The sequence below is a fragment of the Octopus bimaculoides genome, chromosome 6, assembly GCF_001194135.2.
Source record: "Octopus bimaculoides isolate UCB-OBI-ISO-001 chromosome 6, ASM119413v2, whole genome shotgun sequence".
In the NCBI taxonomy this organism is placed as follows: Eukaryota; Metazoa; Mollusca; class Cephalopoda; order Octopoda; family Octopodidae; genus Octopus; species Octopus bimaculoides.
In genome coordinates, this window is record NC_068986.1 from 35,125,254 (window position 1) to 35,148,273 (window position 23,020).

Sequence of the window (23,020 nt, forward strand, 5' to 3'; positions counted from 1 at the left end):
TATATATAGCCAAATGTTGTTCTTGAGGAGAGTCATCAAACCAAGTGAAATCGTAGTTGTGGCCGTTGCCAGTGTCATATATAAATGGCAACCAATCCAGTGGCACGTAAAAAGCACCCGTTACACTCTTGGAGTGGTTGGCATTAGGAAAGGCATCCAACCATAGAAACCATGCCAAATCAGACTGGAACCTGGTGCAGCTCTCCGGCCTGTCAGTTCCAGTCAAACCGTCTAACCCATGCCTTCATGGAGAGCGGACGTTAAATGTTGATGATGATGATCTATATCATCATCATCGTTTAACGTCCGCTTTCCATTACCTAGGTGACCAAGTCAGTAGCAGAGGTGGATGCTCTGAGAGTGTAGCTGCTAGAATAAGAATAGTCTGAGCAAAATTCAGAGAGCTCCTGCCTCTGCTGGTGACAAAGGGCCTCTCACTCAGAGTAAAAGGTAGACTGCATGACGTACATGTGCGAACAGCCATGCTACATGGTAGTGAAACATGGGCCGTGACTGCTGAGGACGTGTAAGCTTGCAAGGAATGAAGCTAGTTTGCTCCGCTGGATGTGTAATGTCAGTGTGCATACTAGACAGAGTGTAAGTGCCCTGAGAAAAAAGTTGGACATAAGAAGCATCAGATGTGGTGTGCAAGAGAGATGACTGTGGTGGTATGGTCATGTGTTGTGTATGGATGAGGACAGCTGTGTGGAAAAGTCTCACACCCTAGCAGTAGAGGGAACCTGTAGAAGAGGCAGACAAAGGAAGACCTGGGATGAGGTGGCGAAGCACAACCTTCGAATATTGGGCCTCACCGAGGCAATGACAAGTGACCGAGACCTTTGGAGATATGCTGTGCTTCATAAGACCTGGCAAGCCAAGTGAGACTGTAACCATGGCCTATGCTAGTGCAGCATAACCAGCCCACTTAAGAGTACCCTTCAAACATTGGGCAATAAACTGCGCTTGCAAAGACCTGTTGAGGCAAGTGAGATTGTTGTCATGGCCGATGACAGTACCACCTGATTGGCACCCATGCCAGTGGCACGTAAAAAGCACCATTTGAGCGTGGTCAATGCCAGTGCTGGCTGACAGGTCCCATGCTAGTGGCATATAAAAGTACCATTCGAGCGTGGTCAATGCCAGTGCAGCCTGACTGGCCCTTGTGCCATGAAGTACTCTAGGTTGACTAGAAATTAATCAAAATATTAGGGCAAATAAGATGTTACTTTTTCTTTTAGTGCTGAACAGGATGAAATATGTGTAAAAAAAAATGTCTATTGTGCAAATGCAATTGATATGAATTGGTAGAGCTAACCTATATGCATTAATACGTGACAGTTTCTGGTAATTAGATAAATATGCTGAAAACTAATGTATTCAGATACAGTTTCTACTCTAGATTCAGATATCAGATTAAAATATATTTTAGAAATTTGAGTAAGCATTATTCTAAAGGGTCAAATGGGGAAACATGTAGCTCTTTTACTTCAAGCATTCTAATAAAATTAAAACAAAAAAACTTTCAAACTTAGTAACACTTAATATCTCCACAGAACAATGAACTGCTTATTTCATGATAAAAAAAAAACACTGGCATTAACAATTCATTACAACAAGAACTAAAATGCTAAACTTTGTTTTCTGCTGTCATAATATAATCTCTATTTTCTGTGGTAATGGGAACCCATTTAAACTTTTTCCTTTCTAACCAAATCAGAATTCATATTCATTCTACAATGAATAACTGAGTGTTTAAAGTTAACCTTTTGAATGAAAGCATCAAGAATTTGATTCCTATACACTGAAGTTTTGTCTCACTTACTGGAGCAACAGGCCTAATAGAAACAGAACAGGAATGATTAAGACTAAGAGGTGAAATACCAAACCAAAGGGAATGCGAGTCGGTCATTCATGATGCTCAGATCGGTCAATTTCACAAAAAAAGAACAACAAAATTTATGACAGTATTCTATAAGAAAACATCAGGCATTTCCCTTACAAAAATCAACAAAATCTGTTCCCCAACAATTCTGGAAAAGTCATCCAACATGTTGAGCTACTGAGGAATGGGATGTTGTACAACCAAAGAAAACATGAAATTGTATACATTTTCTACCCAGATAAAATTACAGTTTCTAACCCACCATTGAATCATAACCATAGCACCACCATGTTACTAAGGAAACCAGAAGACAACAGACATTTATATTAGGGACCTTCACAAATTCAGAAAACTAATACTGAGCCATTTTAAACCGAGAACGCCACATCTTAGTTATTTACAATAATAAAATCAATTACATTCAATATCCAATGTATAATACTACATCAACTTCCTTTTTAAGTAAGCCTTTAATAGATCATTAAGTCTTGTGTGGAGATCTACATTACAATGGGTTGATTCATCTATCAGCACAACTACAGTGAAATGTATATAGATATTGTTAATGTCAGTTATGAAAACAAAATAAATGTTTGTCTGCATTATAATACTGTAAGTAGCTGACCTACATCTATGACCATTAGGTATGTTTTACTTCCTATTAAAAACTTGTATACTATTGAGCTTTAGTGATGCCATTTGTGGAAGATCTAGCTGAAAATCTCGAAGCAGCTTGCTCAAAATATCTCTAAAATGTTTCACCCTTTTTTTGCTTATATATTTAGTTAAATATGGCTGTGTGGTTAAGAAGTTCACTTCGTGGACACATGGTTTCATTTGGTTCTACTGAGAGGTACCTTAGGTGGGTGTGTTCTGCTGTGGCCTCAGGCTGAGCAAAGCTTTGTATGAAAATTTGATGGATGGAAATTAAAAGAAATCCAGCCTTGGGCTAACCAAAGCCTTGTGAGTGGATTTGGTAGATAGAAACTAAAAGAAGCCTGTCGTATATATATATATATGACAGGCTTCCACACAGTTTCTGTCAATCAAATTATGTGTGTATGTCTTTGTGTCCATGTTTGTCCCCCACCATCACTTGACAACCTATGTTGGTGTGTTTACATCCCCATAACTTAGTGGTTCAGCAAAAGAGACCAATAGCATAAATATGAGGCTTACAAAGAATACGTCTTGGGGTTGATTTCTTTGACTAAAAGAGTTTAAGGCAGTGCTCCAATATGGCCACAGTCAAATGACTGAAATAAGAGAATAAAATGTGTGTGTGTGTGTGTCTTGACATTGTGTGATTCTTTTGAACAAGAACTCTCATCATACAGTTGGTGTCCTTCATGTCCAACCTTCCATGAAAACAAAAATGTCCAGCCATAGGGAAATATTATCTTACTTGGAAATGGATGAGAGTCCCCAGAGAATCTGCCTCAATAAATTTCTAGCAGCCCATGCTAGCACAGAAAAGTGGGTGTTACAATGATGAAGATGTTAATTTAGTATTAAATTTCCATATAATAAAAACAGTTAAATGGTTGTTACACATGCCAACATTTTACACATGGGGCCAGTACTTCATAAACTGGGTTTTTTTTTTTTTGGCCAATGATTGCCATTGAATTTATTGATTAAAATATCAAGACATGTGCAAAAATGATTGTAAAGATTACTCACATATTCAAATCTATCTTTACACAGCTGGGTGTGCAGATTTAGAAATCCAAGGACAGTGAACCAGGTAACCCAACTGATAACTTCACTCATTGTTTGTACATTCATCACTCCAAAGATAAAAATGAACTTATAAAAGACAAAGTTCCAAAAGTTATCTTTCAAGTTCTGAAAATAGATGGAAGAAATATAAAAATAGACATGCAATACAACAAATTTGAAAATGTATACTATATATAGAATTTAGAAGGCAGAGTAAAAATAGATGACACCAAAGTAAATGGCACATTTTTTTAACTCATTTAATCATTGTCAAGGATTAACTCTAAATCTCTATCAACAATGACTGATATTAATTGGCATTTGTGTAAGGAAGAAACTTGCAAAGTACACAAGAAAATGGTAATTTCTACCTGTAAAGATCATAATGATTCTTAGATGTCATCTTCTAAACTGTCATCACAACCTTTTATCTTCGACTTATTAAGTCCCTCTAAGCGTGAGGCTTTATTTTATAATAATGCCCTTATATAGATTATATATATATGTATATATACGATGGGCTTCTTTCAATTTCCATCAACCAAATCCACTCAATGCTTTGGTCAGCTCAAGGCTATAGAAGAAGACACTTGCCCAAGGTGCCACACAGTGGGACTGAACCCGGAAACCCGGAAATGTGCTTGGAAAGCAAGCTTTTTACCACAAAAAAATACAATATACATATAATTTACTTCATTCCAGTTCCTTTCTCTCTTTCTCTTTTTTTTCTTCTTCTACATGCCAACAGAAAATGACAGTGGATCAATTAAGTAAAAATGGATAATTGTCAGTAATTACTTTATAGCCCACTATTGCTCATAATTAACCAGTAAACTATGGTATATCAAAAGCTGACAGCTTGAATAGTTAATTCTTATCTCATGTAAATATAGTTTTAAATTTACTTCTTGGAAGTGTTACAATTACTCTTAATGGCGTAACAGGTACCTGCACTGTATATTAGTCTCTCTCCTGCTCTTACGCAAGTATAAAACACTTCCTTTCAATAACAAGTTCTTTTGAAAAAAAATTAATACTATACACTCTTATTTTCCCATATTGTGTGTAGACCTTATGTATATATTAAATAATCATTTCACTGAATAGATAAAATTTTCTTAATATCTTGATGCAAGAACCATTCTTAACCACTCAATTTATTAATAAAGAAAAGTTCTGCTATTTAGATAGCAATGTTAACTCTTTGGTATTAAGATTACTCGATCAAATGTAATGCTTGTATATTCACATTGTTTGAAATTAATCAGACATTATCATGTAGCTTTGAAATTTTTGTGGTTGTGCTTGCTTATTCTTAGAATGACATTGTAGAATGGGTGCGAGAGGCTGGACTTGGCCAGTTTGAACATAAAACATAGACTATATGGGCCAGATATGGCTGGTTTAAATGCTATATGAATAAAATAAAAAGCTTGTGAGAATCAATTCAGTCCTTAATGATGATAGCAGTTAGGGATTTCTAATTTGGGCACTATGAGATGGCATTTTAGGTGGTGCAACAAAGAGGGAAAGTATACACTTGATTAAACTTTTCAGAATAAAATCATTAACACTTATAAAAAAAAAAACCCAAAATTTTATTCCTGTTGGCACTCTGTCGCTTACGATGTCGAGGGTTCCAGTTGATCCGATCAATGGAACAGCCTGCTCGTGAAATTAACATGCAAGTGGCTGAGCACTCCACAGTCACGTGTACCCTTAACGTAGTTCTTGGGGAGATTCAGGGTGACACAGAGTGTGACAAGGCTGGCCCCTTTGAAATATAGGTACAACAGAAACAGGAAGTAAGAGTGAGAGAAAGTTGTGGTGAAAGAGTACAGCAGGGTTCGCCACAACCCCCCTGCCGGAGCCTCGTGGAGCTTTAAGTGTTTTTGCTCAATAAACACACACAACGCCCAGTTCGGTAATTGAAACCGCGATCCTACGACCGCGAGTCTGCTGCCCTAACCATGGGCCATTACGCCTCCACAAACTTTATTCCACTAAGCACAGTAAGAAATTTATTCTACTTATGTCGTTTTAACCCTTAAGAGACAGTGATCAAGAACTATTCTCATTCTACTGGCAACAACATACATGCATTAATCTAGATTCAATTCTGTTTTGTCCATCAAAACAAAGTCTAGAAATCACCTGGATCCACAGGCAGACCTGTGGACCACAATCAGCAAGAAAGTTCCACATTTTGATAAAATCATGAAAGAGAATCAGGGACAAAGTCAGAATTTTTATCACAATTGTGATTTATTTTACTATTTACAATTTTTTCTAATTGTTCAATGTACAATTCAAAATTAGTTTTTGACTCCATGAATAGACAAAAGCTAATTCCTTTAGTTCACACCACCATCTCTCTCACACTCTGCCTCCCTTTCTTCTCTCTAACTCTCTCCACAGTTTTAAATGTTATCCTATCTGTCTATTTTGTATTCAGCTGATTTCAGCTGTGGATAAATGGTGTTGCATTCCCATTTTTACTCATAAAGAAATGACTACTGTGTACATGTGTATGAGAGCATACGTGTGCCTGTCATAATTGCAAACAACTTTGAATGTGCAGGGCCACATGCCTCTGATTGTGCACATAATTATTAGTATGTACATGTAATATATTTATTTTACATTGTTTCACTAATCAGTCCATATAAATGCCTTTCAACCAACAAATAAGTCCAATGAGACTTAAACAGGAGCTCTAATAAGCATTATTGCTTACCTTATCCATTCATTGTTCTAATTAATTTTAAGGTTCCAAATCTACTAGCTTCTCAAGCACATACATCTCCAGGACTCATTAATTAAGCATTGGTATCAAGTATTTATCTATACGTACTTCAGGCTTTATTTCACTTTATCCTTGAAAGTAACTAGCAACCAATTAAGCATGGTTTGTGTCTCTTAATTTCTCTCTGGTGGCTTGGTACTTTCTAACTAACACATGTAACTCTAGTGTACTCTAAAGTAAGGCTGTGCTTTCCCATGTTTTGCTTATGTGAATTAAGGACCAACATAAAGCAACTTCTAACATACAATGATATGCAGAAGATACCACCTACACTCTTCTTTCACCTTCTATACGCAGGTATCCTCCACACACAGCTAAACACTAGTTTTACTCTCTCATGTAAGACACACCTACCAATAAAGACAAGGGATTTCAGGTTCTTAACAATGCAAAGACATCATCATCATCATCGTTTAACGTCCGCTTTCCATGCTAGCATGGGTTGGACGATTTGACTGAGGACTGGCGAAGCAGATGGCTACACCAGGCTCCAATCTGATCTGGCAAAGTTTCTACAGCTGGATGCCCTTCCTAATGCCAACCACTCCGATAGTGTGGTGGGTGCTTTTATGTGCCACCGGCACGAAGGCCAGTCAGGCGGTACTGGCAACGGCCACATGGTTATTATATGTATCAAGGAAATTAGTTGTAGCTGCTATAGATGCTACACTGTCTCACATTGATCCTTCATGCAAGCCTCACACATGACTTGACTAACACCACATCTCAAAGAATAGCCTTCTTGTTCAGTGCCAGGAAACACTTCAACAGTTGTAACAAATCAGAAGTACATTACATGTTGCTACTGTTACACACAGACATCCAAGACTAAACCCAAAATGGTTCTCTGATTGATTTGCAAAATTTTAACTTATCATCAACATGCTGAACTAGCTTCCTCACAATTCAATCTGATACACATTCTCTTATCACTCTTGCATACTAGATCATGTACTAAATATTTTACCTTATGTTTCCTCTTGAGAACTACAATCTCCTACAAAGCTTTCTACCACAATTTTTTTCTTGCACACTTTGACCTATTGATCTCCAAACTGCACATTAATCCCTTCAACTTCCCCAGACTGGGAAGACCTAAAAGAAAAGTTGTGGCTATCTCATGTCTTTTCACTAACTTATAAAAAACAAATGAGTCACTAGTTTTCCATACTAAATTTGTTTGTGCATTTGTATACACAAGATAGACAACCTGTTTGATTTGATCTGTGCTTTGACAAGGAAGTCTTCAATTGTTTTAAAATTGTGGCCGTCTGTAAATCTTATTTTTTATAAATTAGACATCAGATAATATGTAGGTTGTTGTTTAATAACAAGGTTAGCTTTGAATGAGTAAACTTCTAATCAAAAGTATTCTAGATGTGACCATCCAATTTTCTTGTATATTTAAGACTACAGTGTCCAATGTTTTTAAAGACAAAATAGCATGATTTAAAGGAGATTTTGTTTCTGCTATTCACAGATTGATTGAGAGCATAGAAGCTCACTATGTCTACAAAGTGGTCAAACTTTCAACATTGATTTATAAACAAAATCTTTGATATCTCATCAAGATGAAAAAGTATTTTATTTTCTTATGTTTCCATTTTAATTAAAACTGTCTCTTTCTATTACTTAAGTTGTTATGATCTGATCACTGAAATGTGACAGCAAACAACTGTTTTAACACCGAACAGCCTTGCTTCTGTGATGTGGCTTAATGCCAGCACCGAGTGAAGCTACAAAAGCATAATACCAATAACTGAGAGGATTACATTGGACCAAGCTACTTGTTCCACTACACAAACATTCCAGCAGCTTACTACGCATTAGTTTTTGTGAAGAAGTAAAATGTCAGTGAATAACTAGCATTGAACCTGTATTATAAATAACTGTTATGAAAGTAGAATGAAAGTAGACAAACTACAAGTTAAACATTCACTTGAAAATGTATTACGAAGTTACATAAAAACGAAATCAGTGTATTTACTCATTCCTCAATCACTGTTTTAAATTAAAAGACAATTGTATTTTCTGCTTTTAGATCCATTTAGATACATTCTTGGGTTTTTTGGTGGGGGTTTTCACCACTTTGTCAGGAACAGATAAGCAGCATCATAATTTTTTTTTTTTGTTTTTCAGGCTTCCAAGACTGGTGGGAAGGATGGTGGAAGTTACCCTCAAACGAGAGAACTATCCTGATTGATTGCTAACAACAGAGTGAATTCTGCTAAAGACATTCATGGACTAGATCGTAGCATTAAATAGGGATCAAGAACTTACGACACAAACAGCTGGAACAAACATCACAAGGCATCTCATAAGACATTATAACAATCTCCCCAATTCACTATCCTGGATTGATATTCGATTTTAGTGGCACCCAAAAGAAAAAAAAAGTGAAGTTGATCTCAGCAAAATCTGAACTCACTACAGACTGCAACAATATTCTTCTTTAGAATTAGTCATTATCTTTGATGAAATAATTTAAATTCTTTCAGTAACCAATTAAATCATTAGTAATCACATTTTCTAGATTAGTGGAATTTTTCAGGCAAATAATAATTACCAAGATGGATCACCTGAAAACAAAAAATCTACTAAGCAATTAACAGCAAGTTTTAAAAAAGAACCCAGCAAATTTAACAGGAAGGTATCAGCTTATCAATAGAAGTAATAAATACAAAACAGATGCAGTATAATCTCTCGTAGTGACAAAGAATCAATTTTTCTGATGTAATACATAAGTGGGAGAAGTTAACAATAGGAACAGGAATAACTGTGTGGTTAAGAAGTTTGCTTTTCAACGATATGGTCTCTCTAGTTGATAAGAATGACTTTTTGAGGTGGTGCCCCAGTAAGAACACAGCCTAGTAAGTGATACAGGAATAACTATAAAATGTAACTCCATTGACTGCTCTCAATATGTGGTTGATAGTGTATGTATCATCATTGATCTAATTAGTGCTAGATTTAATTAAAGTTAAGTTGGTAGGAGTGAGGAAGAGGTAGAAAAACAGAAAGAATTTTGCTTCTTTTTTTGAGAGTGGGGATAACAAAGGGTTTTTATCTTCAGATGAAAGAAAGACTGTATGAAGTTGCAGAGTAGTGAAACGTTGGTTATTGAATATAGAGGATTTGCAGGGTCTGGAAGAAAATATGATACCGAGAATGTGTCAGGTTAACATGTAAGAATGGCAGATCGGAGGTGAGCTGAAGAAATGGTTGTGCATTAAAAGCAACAACCAAAATAGGCAAGAGAAATGACTGTGGCGGTATGATCATGTGGATAACAAGAGTTGAGTGAAAAAAAAATTTTCTGTTCTAGTGGAGGTTACCCATGGAAGAGAAAAATATAATGAAATGAGATCAAACCACAAGATGCTGAACCTTACACAAAAGACAGTGAAATGCAAAAACAAATGATATGTTGTAGAGCAGATCTATTCAACCCCATGAAAAAAATGGATGTTAAAACATTGATGATAACTTAATTTGTCACAAATCAAGAAGAACATCACTTGAGATAATTAAGATTAATGTACAGCAAGACACAACCGAAAACTGACTATCACCCTATGGCCAAACTATGTACAGGGTCAAAGCTGAAGACTTCCAGTAACATTCTTTCCTTGTCTCTATCATCTCTTTCCCAATTGCCACTGGACTCATGAAGCAAGTGTAGTGATGTTGGTGCTGGTGTTTGGTATACCGAAAAAAGTTTGAATTAAACCATAAAACAGTTCATTTATGACAGCTAGATATAACACGAAGAGTTACGAGAAGACATTCTGCAAAGAATCTATAATAAATCTTTCTAGAAATCTCAAAAAAAAATTTAATTCCAATTCCTATTTTTATGAGTATTTAGTTTCGGATTTCTTTGTATGAAAACAGCAGTCAGCCTATACTGGTCTTCTCGACATCCAAAATTTGTTTCAACCATGATATGCTTTCTACTCTCATTAGACCCCCATACACCTTGTATATATTTACAAAATATCAAATAAGGTGATTTGTTAAGTAACATACCTGGTGTTCACTGATACGTAGCTCTCCAAAAACGATGTACTGGATAAGTTTGCTAAGAAGTATCAGTGTGCAGTATATCATATTAATACAGATCTGGAAAAAAATTAAAATGACATAATTAAATACATAATATTCTGTGTGGTAAAAGAAATAACATTAATTCATCAATTGTTCAAGTAAAATCTGAAAAACAACACAATTATGTACACAAGCCAGCAAAGAAGCATTTACAAGGAGATTCAACAATATGCTAGAAATACCAGCTAAATTTCTCTCAGATGTCAACCTACCACCTTAAATAAGGAAAGGTCATTAATGATGCTCTCCTACATGTACCTAAGCTGATTAGATGGTCATGATTAGAATGTCTTTCAATACAGCTGCGCTTGGTCAAAGTTAATGAAGGATTAAACAACTGATAAATTTACTGACACACAAAGCCATCCACCATCAAAACTAAATATGTACACACAAACACATACAAATGTGTGTGCACTCTCAAAATATCAAGCATGTACATATATACATGCTTGATACATATATACATAAACATATATATAGCTCATGTTAATTCTAATCTCACTGATTTACGCCAAACAGATTTATAAGTATCGCACACACACACACACACACACACACACATGTACATATATGTAATTGGAATTTACAAAAAAAACAAAACAGAAGATGAAGACGGGTGTGTAAACAACAAACAGATGAGAAAGTCTCTTACGTTTCGAGCCAACGCTCTTCAACTGAAAGGAACACAGAAATAAGCAGAGAGAGAAAATAAAACATATTGGTTACATATATGTAACCAATATAGTACCTTTATAAGCAGGGCTAATTTAGCTGAAAAAATGATGAACAAGCTTAATCAATTTCTGAATCTTATTGGAGTCTCATCAGAAATGTCTACATCAATTTGACCAATCACAGAGAAACAAGGAGCCAATCTGTTTATATGCTCAACAATTACAGTAGCTACAGAAAACTGGTGCTATTAATTTGCATACAGTAAGTGTAAACACTTTATTTTAAATGTATCAGGGACCTGTCAACAGGAGATCTCTGTCCATAGCTGTGTGACTAAGAAGTTTACTGTCAGGTTCAGTCCCACTGTGTGGCACCTTGGGCAAGATTATCAAAGATTTGGGAGCAGATCTGGTAGACGAAAACTAAAAATCTGTCTGTCTGTCTGTTTGTCTCTCTCTCTCTCTCACACGCACGCACACACACACACACATTTATGTGTATATGAATGTTTGTTTTCTTGTCTTGACATCCCATGATTGTTGTAAATTTGTAAATGAATGTCATTCTTTTCCAATAGTCTGTGAAAACATGTCTAGTCATGGGGGACTATTACTTTGTTTGGAAACAGGTATGGGCTGGTGACAAGAAGGGCTTCCAGCCATAGAAAATTTGCCTCAATAAAATCCATCCAGCCCATGCAAGCATGGAAAAGTAGATCTTAAAATGATTTTATACACAAACATACACGCACATACATGAATATATATATATATATATAAATAATCATACACCCACCAAATTTGAAAATTTTGCCAAGTTAATAATATGCTACACATACATTGAAATGTTGAAGCTTGTAATTACACAGTCACAAAAAAACATATTTTCTTATAACCCTATGTAAACAATTTGTAGTAGTAGAAGATTATTTCTCTACTGGTAGCAGTACAACAGTTGTCTTTGTCCTATATAATTCTATTGACCTAAAAATAAAAAAAAATCAAGACACTAAATACTGATACAAGTTAAGACAGTTATTTACTTCTCATTTGAAGTACCAGTGTCTCATGTTCCTTTTGCATACACTCTTGCCCATAGTGCAAACAAACAGATGGACAGTTCTGTAAATATTAACATTTGTATAAAGCAAGAAAGTGGAAGTTCAGAATAGAAGCTAGGTTAAATTTATGTTTGAAAATGAAAAACAATGATCCTGGGATGTAATAAAATAACAAATCTATCTTTTATATAAAAAGGGGACCGCAAAACTGTTTTTTTCTAGTTTAGCACCAGCAAAAACTTCAGTAGAATCTCAGCTAAACAGGCAAGAATCATTAATTCATATAGAATCTCTTCTCTAAATCTCCTTAGTAAAGATAAGCTGTATTCTTTCAACCTGACTTGACTAACAGAAGACACTATATTTGCAATATTGAGATCAAGAAGAGAATCATTTGGTTTTTGTAGCCAAATAGTAACCACTAACTCAAAAACAATTTCTAGTAATTCTGTAGATGAAACATTTTCTGGATTCTCTGAATATACAATAATTTCCGTATGCTATCTCTGGGATCAAAAGAAGGCTTGAGTCCAACACTTTATATTAACTAGGTACAGTCAGTGCTTGTGTTACTAATCCAGCATAGTTATTTCTAGTTGGGAAGAATCAGCTTGTAAGAGTTAAGTACTGTCTTTGCTATAGACACAGTACAACAGTTGTGATTAGATTCTATTTAAGTACATACAATGACCAAATAACAATTTAAGGACATACAAGATGATCAATATCATTTTGTTTCATAAGTCATCAGCAACACTTATGGGACTTCAAATAACAATAACATGTATGATTTCATTAACAGAGCAGCTATAGAGTATTCGGTCTTGAAGCTACACACTATGAGACGCTGTTAAGTACTTTTAACAACTAATTCCAGGCTTGAAGAGTTTTAACAGTATGTTTACAGAAAGAACTCTACAACATTATTAAGCAAAATAATATGAAAAGAAAAATAAAATTTAAAAAAAACTAAGAAGAAGAATAATAGGAAACAAACAATTTTAATGTTCAAAGAGGATTGGCAACTACCAAGTACGAAAAAAATCTATACTGTACAGTTACAAGCTGTGTATTCATCTAGACAGTTTTGAATATCAGGAAATATAATCAGGAATAAACACTGCACTTCTAATATTATAATCAAACAAGTTTTTTTGTTTTTTTTGAAGTGAGAATGTAATATTCTTAACTTCCTGAGGATTCATCTGAAATATCTTATGGTGCAGCATTTACTGAAAATTATAATTTAAAATTGAAATATCAAAATTATGAGGCAGTGATTCAGCATGGCCACAGCTAACAGGCTGAAACAGGTAATGAAGTAAAAGAGTAATGTCGTTCAAAATTCTTCTTGCAAGGCAAGACAGTTTAGTTGACTGATTCAATCTCAAAGTGTAACACTACCATTTTAACAGCGCCAGTGGAATTTGGACGCAGAAATGTGAGACATTAAACCAGACACTAACATCATCATCTTGCTGCCACGTTTGCCAACTATGTTCCAGAAATAAATTTTTTCACCAATTTAATGAACAAAAAGACAATGAGCAAGTGGGAGAGAGAGAGAGAGAGAGAGGGTAAAAGTGAATTTATTGGCATAAAGTTTGAAATTTTACATTTTAAAAATAGAAAACAACTAAATCCAATACAATGAGCTAAGCGTTCTTTAGCGTAGCTAATTTTACCAAACATTCCTCAATTTAAAATGTGCCAGTTTCTCTTACATGCAATTTTAAAATAGCATGCATTAAGCATTTCACTATATTTGCCAATTGATAAGCTGTAATGATTCCGAGACATCAAAGAATAAATTTCCAGGAAGTTAGCACCTGATCATTAACATATTGCAAGACAGGAGCACCTTTTTAGCTTCCTTCTGGCATATTTTAAAGTACAACACCATCACCAGGTTCTGAAGTGCCTTTAGCAGAGTTTACTCATTAGTTGCAAATATTCAGACCAGACTCCTAGTTTCCATGCAGCCCACACTGACTTGAAAAAGTCCAAGCTGGGCATTAATCACAACCACCTCATTTCTCTAGCAGAGTCGGCAAAGGTCATGGATACTGGACTTCTTTTCTTGATTAACTCATTAAAAAATGTATTTTTAGTGTCATTATAAAATGTTTTTTGATTGGGACTTTAAAGCATCATAGTTGTGCTTTAACTTCACAATCCTTATCAAATGAAACACTCAATTTAGAGGAAGAGAGAGTTGTAGACTCTTCAATACTGCCTTTGAAAGTCAATGCTAATTTCTAACATTGGTACCATTTTGAGCGTGGCCGTTGCCAGTACCGCCTGACTGGCCTTCGTGCCGGTGTCACGTAAAAGCACCCACTACACTCTCGGAGTGGTTGGCGTTAGGAAGGGCATCCAGCTGTAGAAACTCTGCCAAATCAGATTGGAGCTTGGTGTAGCCATCTGGTTCACCAGTCCTCAGTCAAATCGTCCAACCCATGCTAACATGGAAAGCGGATGTTAAATGATGATGAGGATGATGATGATGATGGTACAAAACAACAAAATTTAAGGGAGAGTACAGTCAATTAGACTGACCCTAGATCTCAGCTAGTATTATTTTATCAACTCTAGAAGGACAAAAGGCAAAGTTGACCCCAACAGGATTTGAACTCAAAACATAAAGAGATGTAACTAAATACTGCAATATACTTTGCTTGACACTCTACTGATTCTATGTAACCTCTACTCTTTTGAAAGTCAATATTGATATTATTTAAATAAACTGTTTTTCTATGCTGTGCTATTATATTATGACAGGCCTTCCCAATGACCTTTCCATACATCCTTAGCATATGTTATCTCTGTAAAACCTAATTCTCTCTTATCTAATTTAACTACGACATTACCCAACTTCCAACTCATGGAACCATCTTACAAACCTTTCTCCATTGTGTAGCATTAATTTACATTTAAGACATATCTATATAACTGAAAAGAAATGCACTGGCCAATAATGCTTTCAACTACTCTCTCTACTCAATTATATTTAGCCTTGTGTTTACATTATACATCCAGCCAATTGAGCTCAAATCTGTAGTACAATGTCAGTGCAATCTCTCATGTACAGATGAATCTTTTTGTCAACTGAAAGCTTCAAGCTGTTAAATTATGCAAGCTTACAATACATGGGAAGCAGAAGAAATAACAAACACTCATTGCATAAGGTCAAAAGAGTTTATCAAACTTTTGGCACACTATATAAATAATTTCATTCAACTTCATATCATCTGAAGCTTATATTAAGAAATGTTTTTTAGTAATATTAAACTGCCAGGATTTTTATAATATATTCATGGAAGTGCTGAACAGTCTAAGGTAAAATTATCAGGAAATGTTGCTGAATGTAAATTGCTTTGGTTTTCATTAGGCCACAGCAATTTCTGGAGACACTGCTTGCCTAACTAATTACAGAATAAAACAAAACTGACAGCTACAACTGTATCCCAAAAACTATATTTTCTTTCAGAAGCATCCATAAACCGATCTTCATATACCGGCCCATAATCATGCTACTCTTCCAAACTTACATCACACAGGAAGTAGCCATATCATCAATCTCTCTACAAATCACCAAAGACATGCTATCTCACTCTTCCCTAGCACAAAATCATCATCATCATCATCATCGTCGTTTAACGTCCACTTTTCATGCTAGCATGGGTTGGACGATTTGACTGAGGACTGGTGAAACCAGATGGCTACACCAGGCTACAATCTGTCAAAGTTTCTACAGCTGGATGCCCTTCCTAACGCCAACCACTCTGAGAGTGTAGTGGGTGCTTTTACGTGCCACCGGCACGAAGGCCAGTCAGGAGGTACTGGCAACGGCCACGCAATGTAACATGTAGTTCTTTAATGAAAGAAACTCTGGACTTAGGAACTTTTCCTTGAATGTTTATTCTCTGTAAAATAGTCACTACATTTCTCCTCTTCATTATCATCGTTTTAACATACATTTTTCCACTGGGTCAGACAGGATTTGTTGATGCAGATTTTATACAGTGGGATGGTTTTCCTGTCACCAACCTTCGCCTGTTTCCAAGTAAGATAATAATATTTCCTCATGACCAGAGATTTCTTCACAGAATACAGGAAACAAAGTGCAACGCTTGCATGACAGTGACTCTTTACAATTATCAAGCAAGGGGACAGAAACACACAGACACACATATTGTGGGTACCTTTCAATCTTTTGTCTACCAAATCCACAAAACTTTGAAGGACCTTAATCTATAATAAAAGACACTTGCCCAAGGTACCAGAGAGTGGGATTGAACTCAAAACCATGTGGTTGAAAGCAAACTTCTAACCACATAGCCACACCGGTGCCTGTTGGATGATAATTAAAAAAGACATTTCATCCACAAATATAGCAAATTTGTCAATTAAGACTGAGCTAATAGTAAGTGTCCAAACTTGCTGTTGTTCATATCATCATCACATAATAAATACTGTACAAATGACATATCTGTTTCACACACAAAACTCCATTAAAGGGGAAGCCACAAATTGAAGCATCTAAGCAAACAACAGAAGAAAGTGAACCGGTGGTGTTATCAGGGTCATTTTCCAAAATGTTTAAACTAAAGCTCATTAACCTACATTTTGCTGTTTCACAATTCTCATTTACAAATAACAAAATTACAAACTACCTAAAAACTGAGATACATACACACTCACACACAATACTTTTCCAATAAATAATTATAAGATTGGCCTACTGATAAAATTCTACCAATTACAAAAACTATTCATAATACAAAAACCTTATTCAGGTTGGGAAGTTTCACACACATGAAATTGTAAAAAAAAAGTATGTTCCATAATTCTGGGACCATCATCTTTTAACATCCACTGTTCCATGTTTGCTTGGGTCAGATGAAATCGGTTGAGGTAGATTTTCTACATTTGGATACTCTTCCTGTCACCAACCCTCACCTATTTCCAAGCAAGGTAGTATTTCCCTATGGCCAGACATGTCTTTCACGGAAGACTGTAAACAAACAACATCGCTTATATGACGGTGGTGCTCATTTACAACCATGATGTCAAGACAAAGGTACACATACACACACATAAGTATGTGTGTGTACATATGTATACACATACACATGACAGGCTTCTTTCAGTTTCTCTCCACCAAATCCACTCACAAGATTTGGTTGACCTGGGGTTATAGTAGAAGGCACTTGCCCAAAGTGCCATGCAGTGGGAAAGACCACATAGTTGGAAGTAAGCTTCTTGACCACATGGCCACGCCAATACCTACTGCCATGCTTGTTCCTATGGAATATGGATAGTAATTTTATGCTTATGGAAAATTAGGGAACTTAAAAACTTTTAAAAACTAATATCGCAATGTACATGGAATTTTTCAATTTTTAATTTTTTTTTTTTTTTATTTGTAGAAATAACGAATATTTAATGTGGATCTCTTCTCTGTTGACATTAACTTTTACAAACCTAAATACTACAGAGCATTATCCTTATTCAAGAAGATAGGAAATAAGCCATCAAGTGACAGCAGAGTGTGAAAAGGAGTTTTGAAAGGAATTATAATGGATGTTAAGCCTGATGTTTTACAAAAAGCTCCAGAGTGCAAGGATCAATGATGCAATACGCTTATAAAGTTGACGGCCATCAAGCAAAAGATAAATGTCTATTTTTATCTCTTCAAATGTTTGTCTGCATACTGTACTGTATGTATCTATTTAAAAATGATTATTTTCATGCATAAATGTGGCCGCACTTATTTTTTCAAGAAAATTCCATAAAAACACATATCAATTTATATAACGTGGAAGTCAGTGGGAAAATAGGTCTTGTGTTACAGAATACCAGGTTATGGCAAATCGTTCATGAATGCAAACCTTTCCATAATGAAAGGGATTGCTTGCTGTACTAATCTGTTTTAACAATGACATAGAACCACTCTTAAATTAAATTCAGTGTGCTCAAACTAATTCATGGTGATGATACGGACTAATTTGTTATGACCTAGTGGCTATAACCCAAATTTACAGAATCAACGAGGATAGGGTGAACCCGAAACAACAACACACCATGAAAGTTTTTGTAAAATATTAACAGTCAGCATAAAAAACCAGCTTACATACAAAACAAATATATACACGAACAAAAAACAAATGTCACACCAGGCGTGCAGTCAAAATATTTACAAAGGTAACATATATATCATCATCATCATCATCGTTTAACGTCCGCTTTCCATGCTAGCACGGGTTGGACGATTTGACTGAGGACTGGTGAAACCAGATGGCTACACCAGGCACCAATCTGATTTGGCAGAGTTTCTACAGCTGGATGCCCTTCCTAATGCCAACCACTCCGAGAGCGTAGTGGGTGCTTTTACGTGCCAAAAATTCGGACTCCGAATCCTGGTTTTCGATTTCAAAGTTGGCCTCACAAATTTGGTTTTTCAAAAATATGCATTCCAAAAATTTGGATTTCATAAAATCTGGATTTCCATTTTAGAACAAATTCAGTTTTCGAACCTAGGTAACTTCACATTTTTACAATATAAACTGCTATATCCATATGAATTGCAACACAAAACCCAAATGACAAACACACAATCCATTATCTTTCTCAGTTTTACTACATATGTCGAGAGTGCAGACATCCAATTTAATAATGAACAGATTAGTAATTCATATGCTACCAACATCACTGGATGTGTCCATCACCAAAGCACTTAGCAATCAGCCAAATCTGCCTTGCAATAAACAGAAGCAGAGCTGTGAAATTATTAAGTAATTTCTTGGCTTTGGCTTACATTGCTCAGTTCATTACTTTCCACAGGAAAAAAAGTTACATGCAATAGATTAGTATCTGATCGACAGAGACTCAATAAACTTCTGGCTTAACACCAACCCAGAGAACAATTATTGCTGCATGGATCTTTGTGGTTCAAAACAAGATTAACTTAGATATGCCGATGAATTCATATAAAATGATTAAAACAAAGGAAAGAAAAAGAAATTAAATGTGACTTCTTAAGGCTACGTGAAAATGAGATTCTTAGTTCCCAAAGTTACATAACAATATTGCTTAATAAAGTTAGTTTCAACACACACACACACTTTCTTTATGGTGGCCAGATTTAGCTGGTTTGAGTAATGGAAAAAATAGTTATAACCTGTTTATCAGCAATTAAATATTCACTAGATACAACTGAAATGGAACAGACAAAAATTTTTTTACAAATGACATGAGAGTTATGACACAAACTAGTGATTATGAGTAGACCATTGATAACATTAGATTAAATATTTTTTAATAAGATAAAGTTCTTGTTAAAACATATTGTTAATGAACATGCTATACTTATGCTGACCTCGATTAAGTATTCAGCGTTAATAATTGTTTTTTTTATTTTTTTTACTATTTTATTCTATTTAAATATCATGACAAATTGAAATCAAGGTTATGGATCTTTATCTGAATGGAATTCTAATTTTATGATAAGAATTTCTTTCAACTCAAACACAAATTTGTAGGAGTGAACCTATGATCAACTAACAATGCTCTGGCATATTACTTATTTTATTAATTTCAACAGAATAAAAGATTAGTCAACACTAGAGAGATTTAAAGGCTACAGCCTATGACAATAACTCTATACAGTCATCTGACATTCTGTCATCTTAATGAAGTGCACGTTGGACAATGCAGTCACATATGTACAAAAAGACAAATGTTCCCTACAGGTATATCATTGAACCATGGGCCTGCTTATCCCAGGATTGCCTGGGATTAACCAATGACAACAACGATCATAGATCAGCAAGAGTGGGTCGCTACAAATCATACTACCACCTCCAATATTAAATTAAACAAGAAATGTTTTGAAAGAAACTCAACATCCTTTTTATCAACTTTCCAATGTAATAATATTGAGTTTTCGACTGACAAGGCACAAAACCACTTTCTACAGAAGTAGGTATACAGGCAATGAAGATAACCCCAGTATATTACCAGTATCATTTTAATGATTCTGAACAATTGAAAGACCAAGTAAGCTTCAGTAGGATTTCAATTAAAAAAAGAGGGACAAAATTAAATGCTAAGTAATTATCTAAATCAGGCAAATTAGATTACTGTAGTTACTATCTTTTTTTTTTGCAAAGCTCAACAGTAAAGGGCACTGTTCTGTTAATGTGAGCATGATTTATTGTTCCAGAAACTAGGTAGGTTGTTTTCAAAACAGTGACATAATTAACAGTTAAGCCAATGTCTGTGAGAGTATGTATGTGCTTTTCTCAGTTTTGCTTTATAATTAAGAAGAATGGCAAACCAGTTTACTGTAGCGAAAGTTTGATAGACTGGCAACCTGGTGAGAAAACTGACACTTATATTTAGGTGGATGTTTCCATTTATATGTATTATCCATATTACTAATGCAATAGTACAGTCCTATAAGTCTACCTTTTACGTCACACAAAGTGGGGCTGGTAACTCAAATGAGAGCAAGAGAAAGCCAGAGTAACAAGAAAATAAGAGACGATAATGGTGGATGGTGGTGGTATTGATGTGTCACAACTTCCTCCTCTCTCTCCCTCTCTAGCTAGCGAGCCTCTTGCCATCATCTTCACCACCACAAAAAATGATAACTGAAGTTCCGTATTCACCAGAATACATTTTCAAAGACCCAGACTGTCAAAACACATTGCACATTTTTAAAATGGAAGAACATGTTGGATAATACAGCCTTAGATAAACCATGCCTGAAAAAAAAAACTAAAACGGTCATGGCCGGAACATCTTTGACCATTTCTCTTTGATCAAAGCTAATCTGAACTAAACAACATGTATCACTAAAAGAAAAGCTGTGTCCTGGATTTTTTTTTTTTTTTGGTTTGGTTGTTTGTTTGTTTCTTTTCTTTGAGGATAACCATATTTTCTTATTACTACTGTAACTCCCACAAGAACAGATAATGTTCCAGAATCCACAGTAACTTTAACATTTCTAGAACTTTCCCAGCCAGTCTTATCGTTTGGATGAAAATATTTGTACTAGCTGTTTGACATTGTTGTTATTAGTTTCAGAGGGTAACATTGCAATATTGTTTACACCTGTTTCACTAGTAACCTCTAAGCTATAAATAGTTCTCACTGTTGGCATCTGGTTTCTATTTACAATCAGAACACGACCAGATCCTAATTATGAAGAAACCCGGCTTAATCTTTTACTTTTGTATTTATACTACACAGATGTTTTTAGATGTTGGTTGTCCAATTCACACACACACACAGGTGCAGGTGTGGTTAAGGAGCTTGCTTCAACCATATGGCCATGGATTCAGTCCCATTATGAGGCACCTTGTGCAAGTATCTTCTACTACAGCCTCAGGCCAATCAAAGTTTGTGAGTGGATTTGGTAGACAGAAACTGAACATTTCAAGTTTAAATCTTGTCCAGGTTGTCTTTGCCGTCTAGTCATCAGAGGTTGATTAAATAAGAACCAATCAATAAAATCAACTGCAGCTTTGAAAGCAGTGTTCCAAAATGGTCACTGTCTAACAAGGGAACCAGTAAAAGACTACAATGCAACAACATTATATCCTAAGGGAATGATTGTCTCACATTCATGTAATACTAGAAGATCTAGAGAATAACAACCATCTTTAGTTCCCATCACTATAAGCCATGGAATGATCAGAATTTGGATTTAGAAAAGCAATTTAATGAATTTATATATGTTATCACAGAACTGAGCAAAATTCAAATAACAATTGTAAAGGGTAAATACAGCCAGCCACCACTTGTAAGTGGGTATGACTTGGTAATATGTACCATGCTTTTGCTAATTGCTTATAGATGCCTATGTACTCATGAGTAGATAGATACCCTCTTAGACCCTCACTCTTGACCAAACAGAACATCCAAGATGTGGCTGCTGACATGTATTCATTACAGATGAATGAACTGAAGCTATGTGAAACGGAGAGCCTTGCTCAAGAACACAATATACTGTCTGGTTCAAGAACTGAACCTACAACTTTATGATCATGAGCTGAAAGACCCTAACAAAAAGATCATTTACCTTTGCATCAGGAAAGGATATCACCAAAGAAAATTATGATGCATTTTAATGCATCATTTGTAATTTTATATATATAATTCAATGAGACTTATAATAATATCAATGTTAAAATTGTTTTAAAAATGCAGTCCTATTGATTTTTACACCTAAAACATGTCTACCACTTTATATTCAAGTAAAATGACATTTCCCTATGACCATAGCTGTATATTTGACATAGTAGTTTTTGTATGACAGAGATTAATGACTATTTTATCTGTTGTGTTTTTTCAAAGTTATGCTCTCTACAAAGCTAGACAAGATTGCCAGCTAAGCAGTTTCTTGTTTACGTGGCAGAAGGAACAGATTTACAAAATACATACAAGCATTTGGAAACACTAGATTTCAAAACTAAATCTTTTTAAAAATGGCAGCAGAACTAAGATAATTATTACTTTTCCTAAAAGAAACTGACAGAATAAGAGTGAGGTTGGAGTTTTCCCATTTTCTTTGAAATCTGCTTTATATGAAATTTTCCAGGAATTTCTTTCCTTTATCTTGTTTAGTTTGATTTCTTTCCTATTAAAGACAACTTGACTTGCGAAAAAACTTGTAAAACCAAAAAAATGTGCTTTGCTAAGTAGTGCACAATATTGTTACAGAAAATGTTTGGTCTCATTTTTATGTCCAGTGTTT

The 23,020-nt window shown here is 35.2% G+C and overlaps 1 protein-coding gene across 1 annotated transcript in view; it reads right to left on the reverse strand.

The window, feature by feature from the left end:
• Nucleotides 1-23,020, reverse strand: part of LOC106876431 (E3 ubiquitin-protein ligase AMFR) — a 68,435-nt gene that overhangs the window by 32,348 nt on the left and 13,067 nt on the right. Inside the window, exons 2-3 of the mRNA XM_014924977.2 lie at nt 10,440-10,532; nt 3,566-3,730 (exon numbers count right to left, since the gene is read on the reverse strand). Of these exons, the coding sequence (XP_014780463.1) occupies nt 3,566-3,730; nt 10,440-10,532 (258 nt within the window). The remainder of the gene's footprint in view (nt 1-3,565; nt 3,731-10,439; nt 10,533-23,020) is intronic.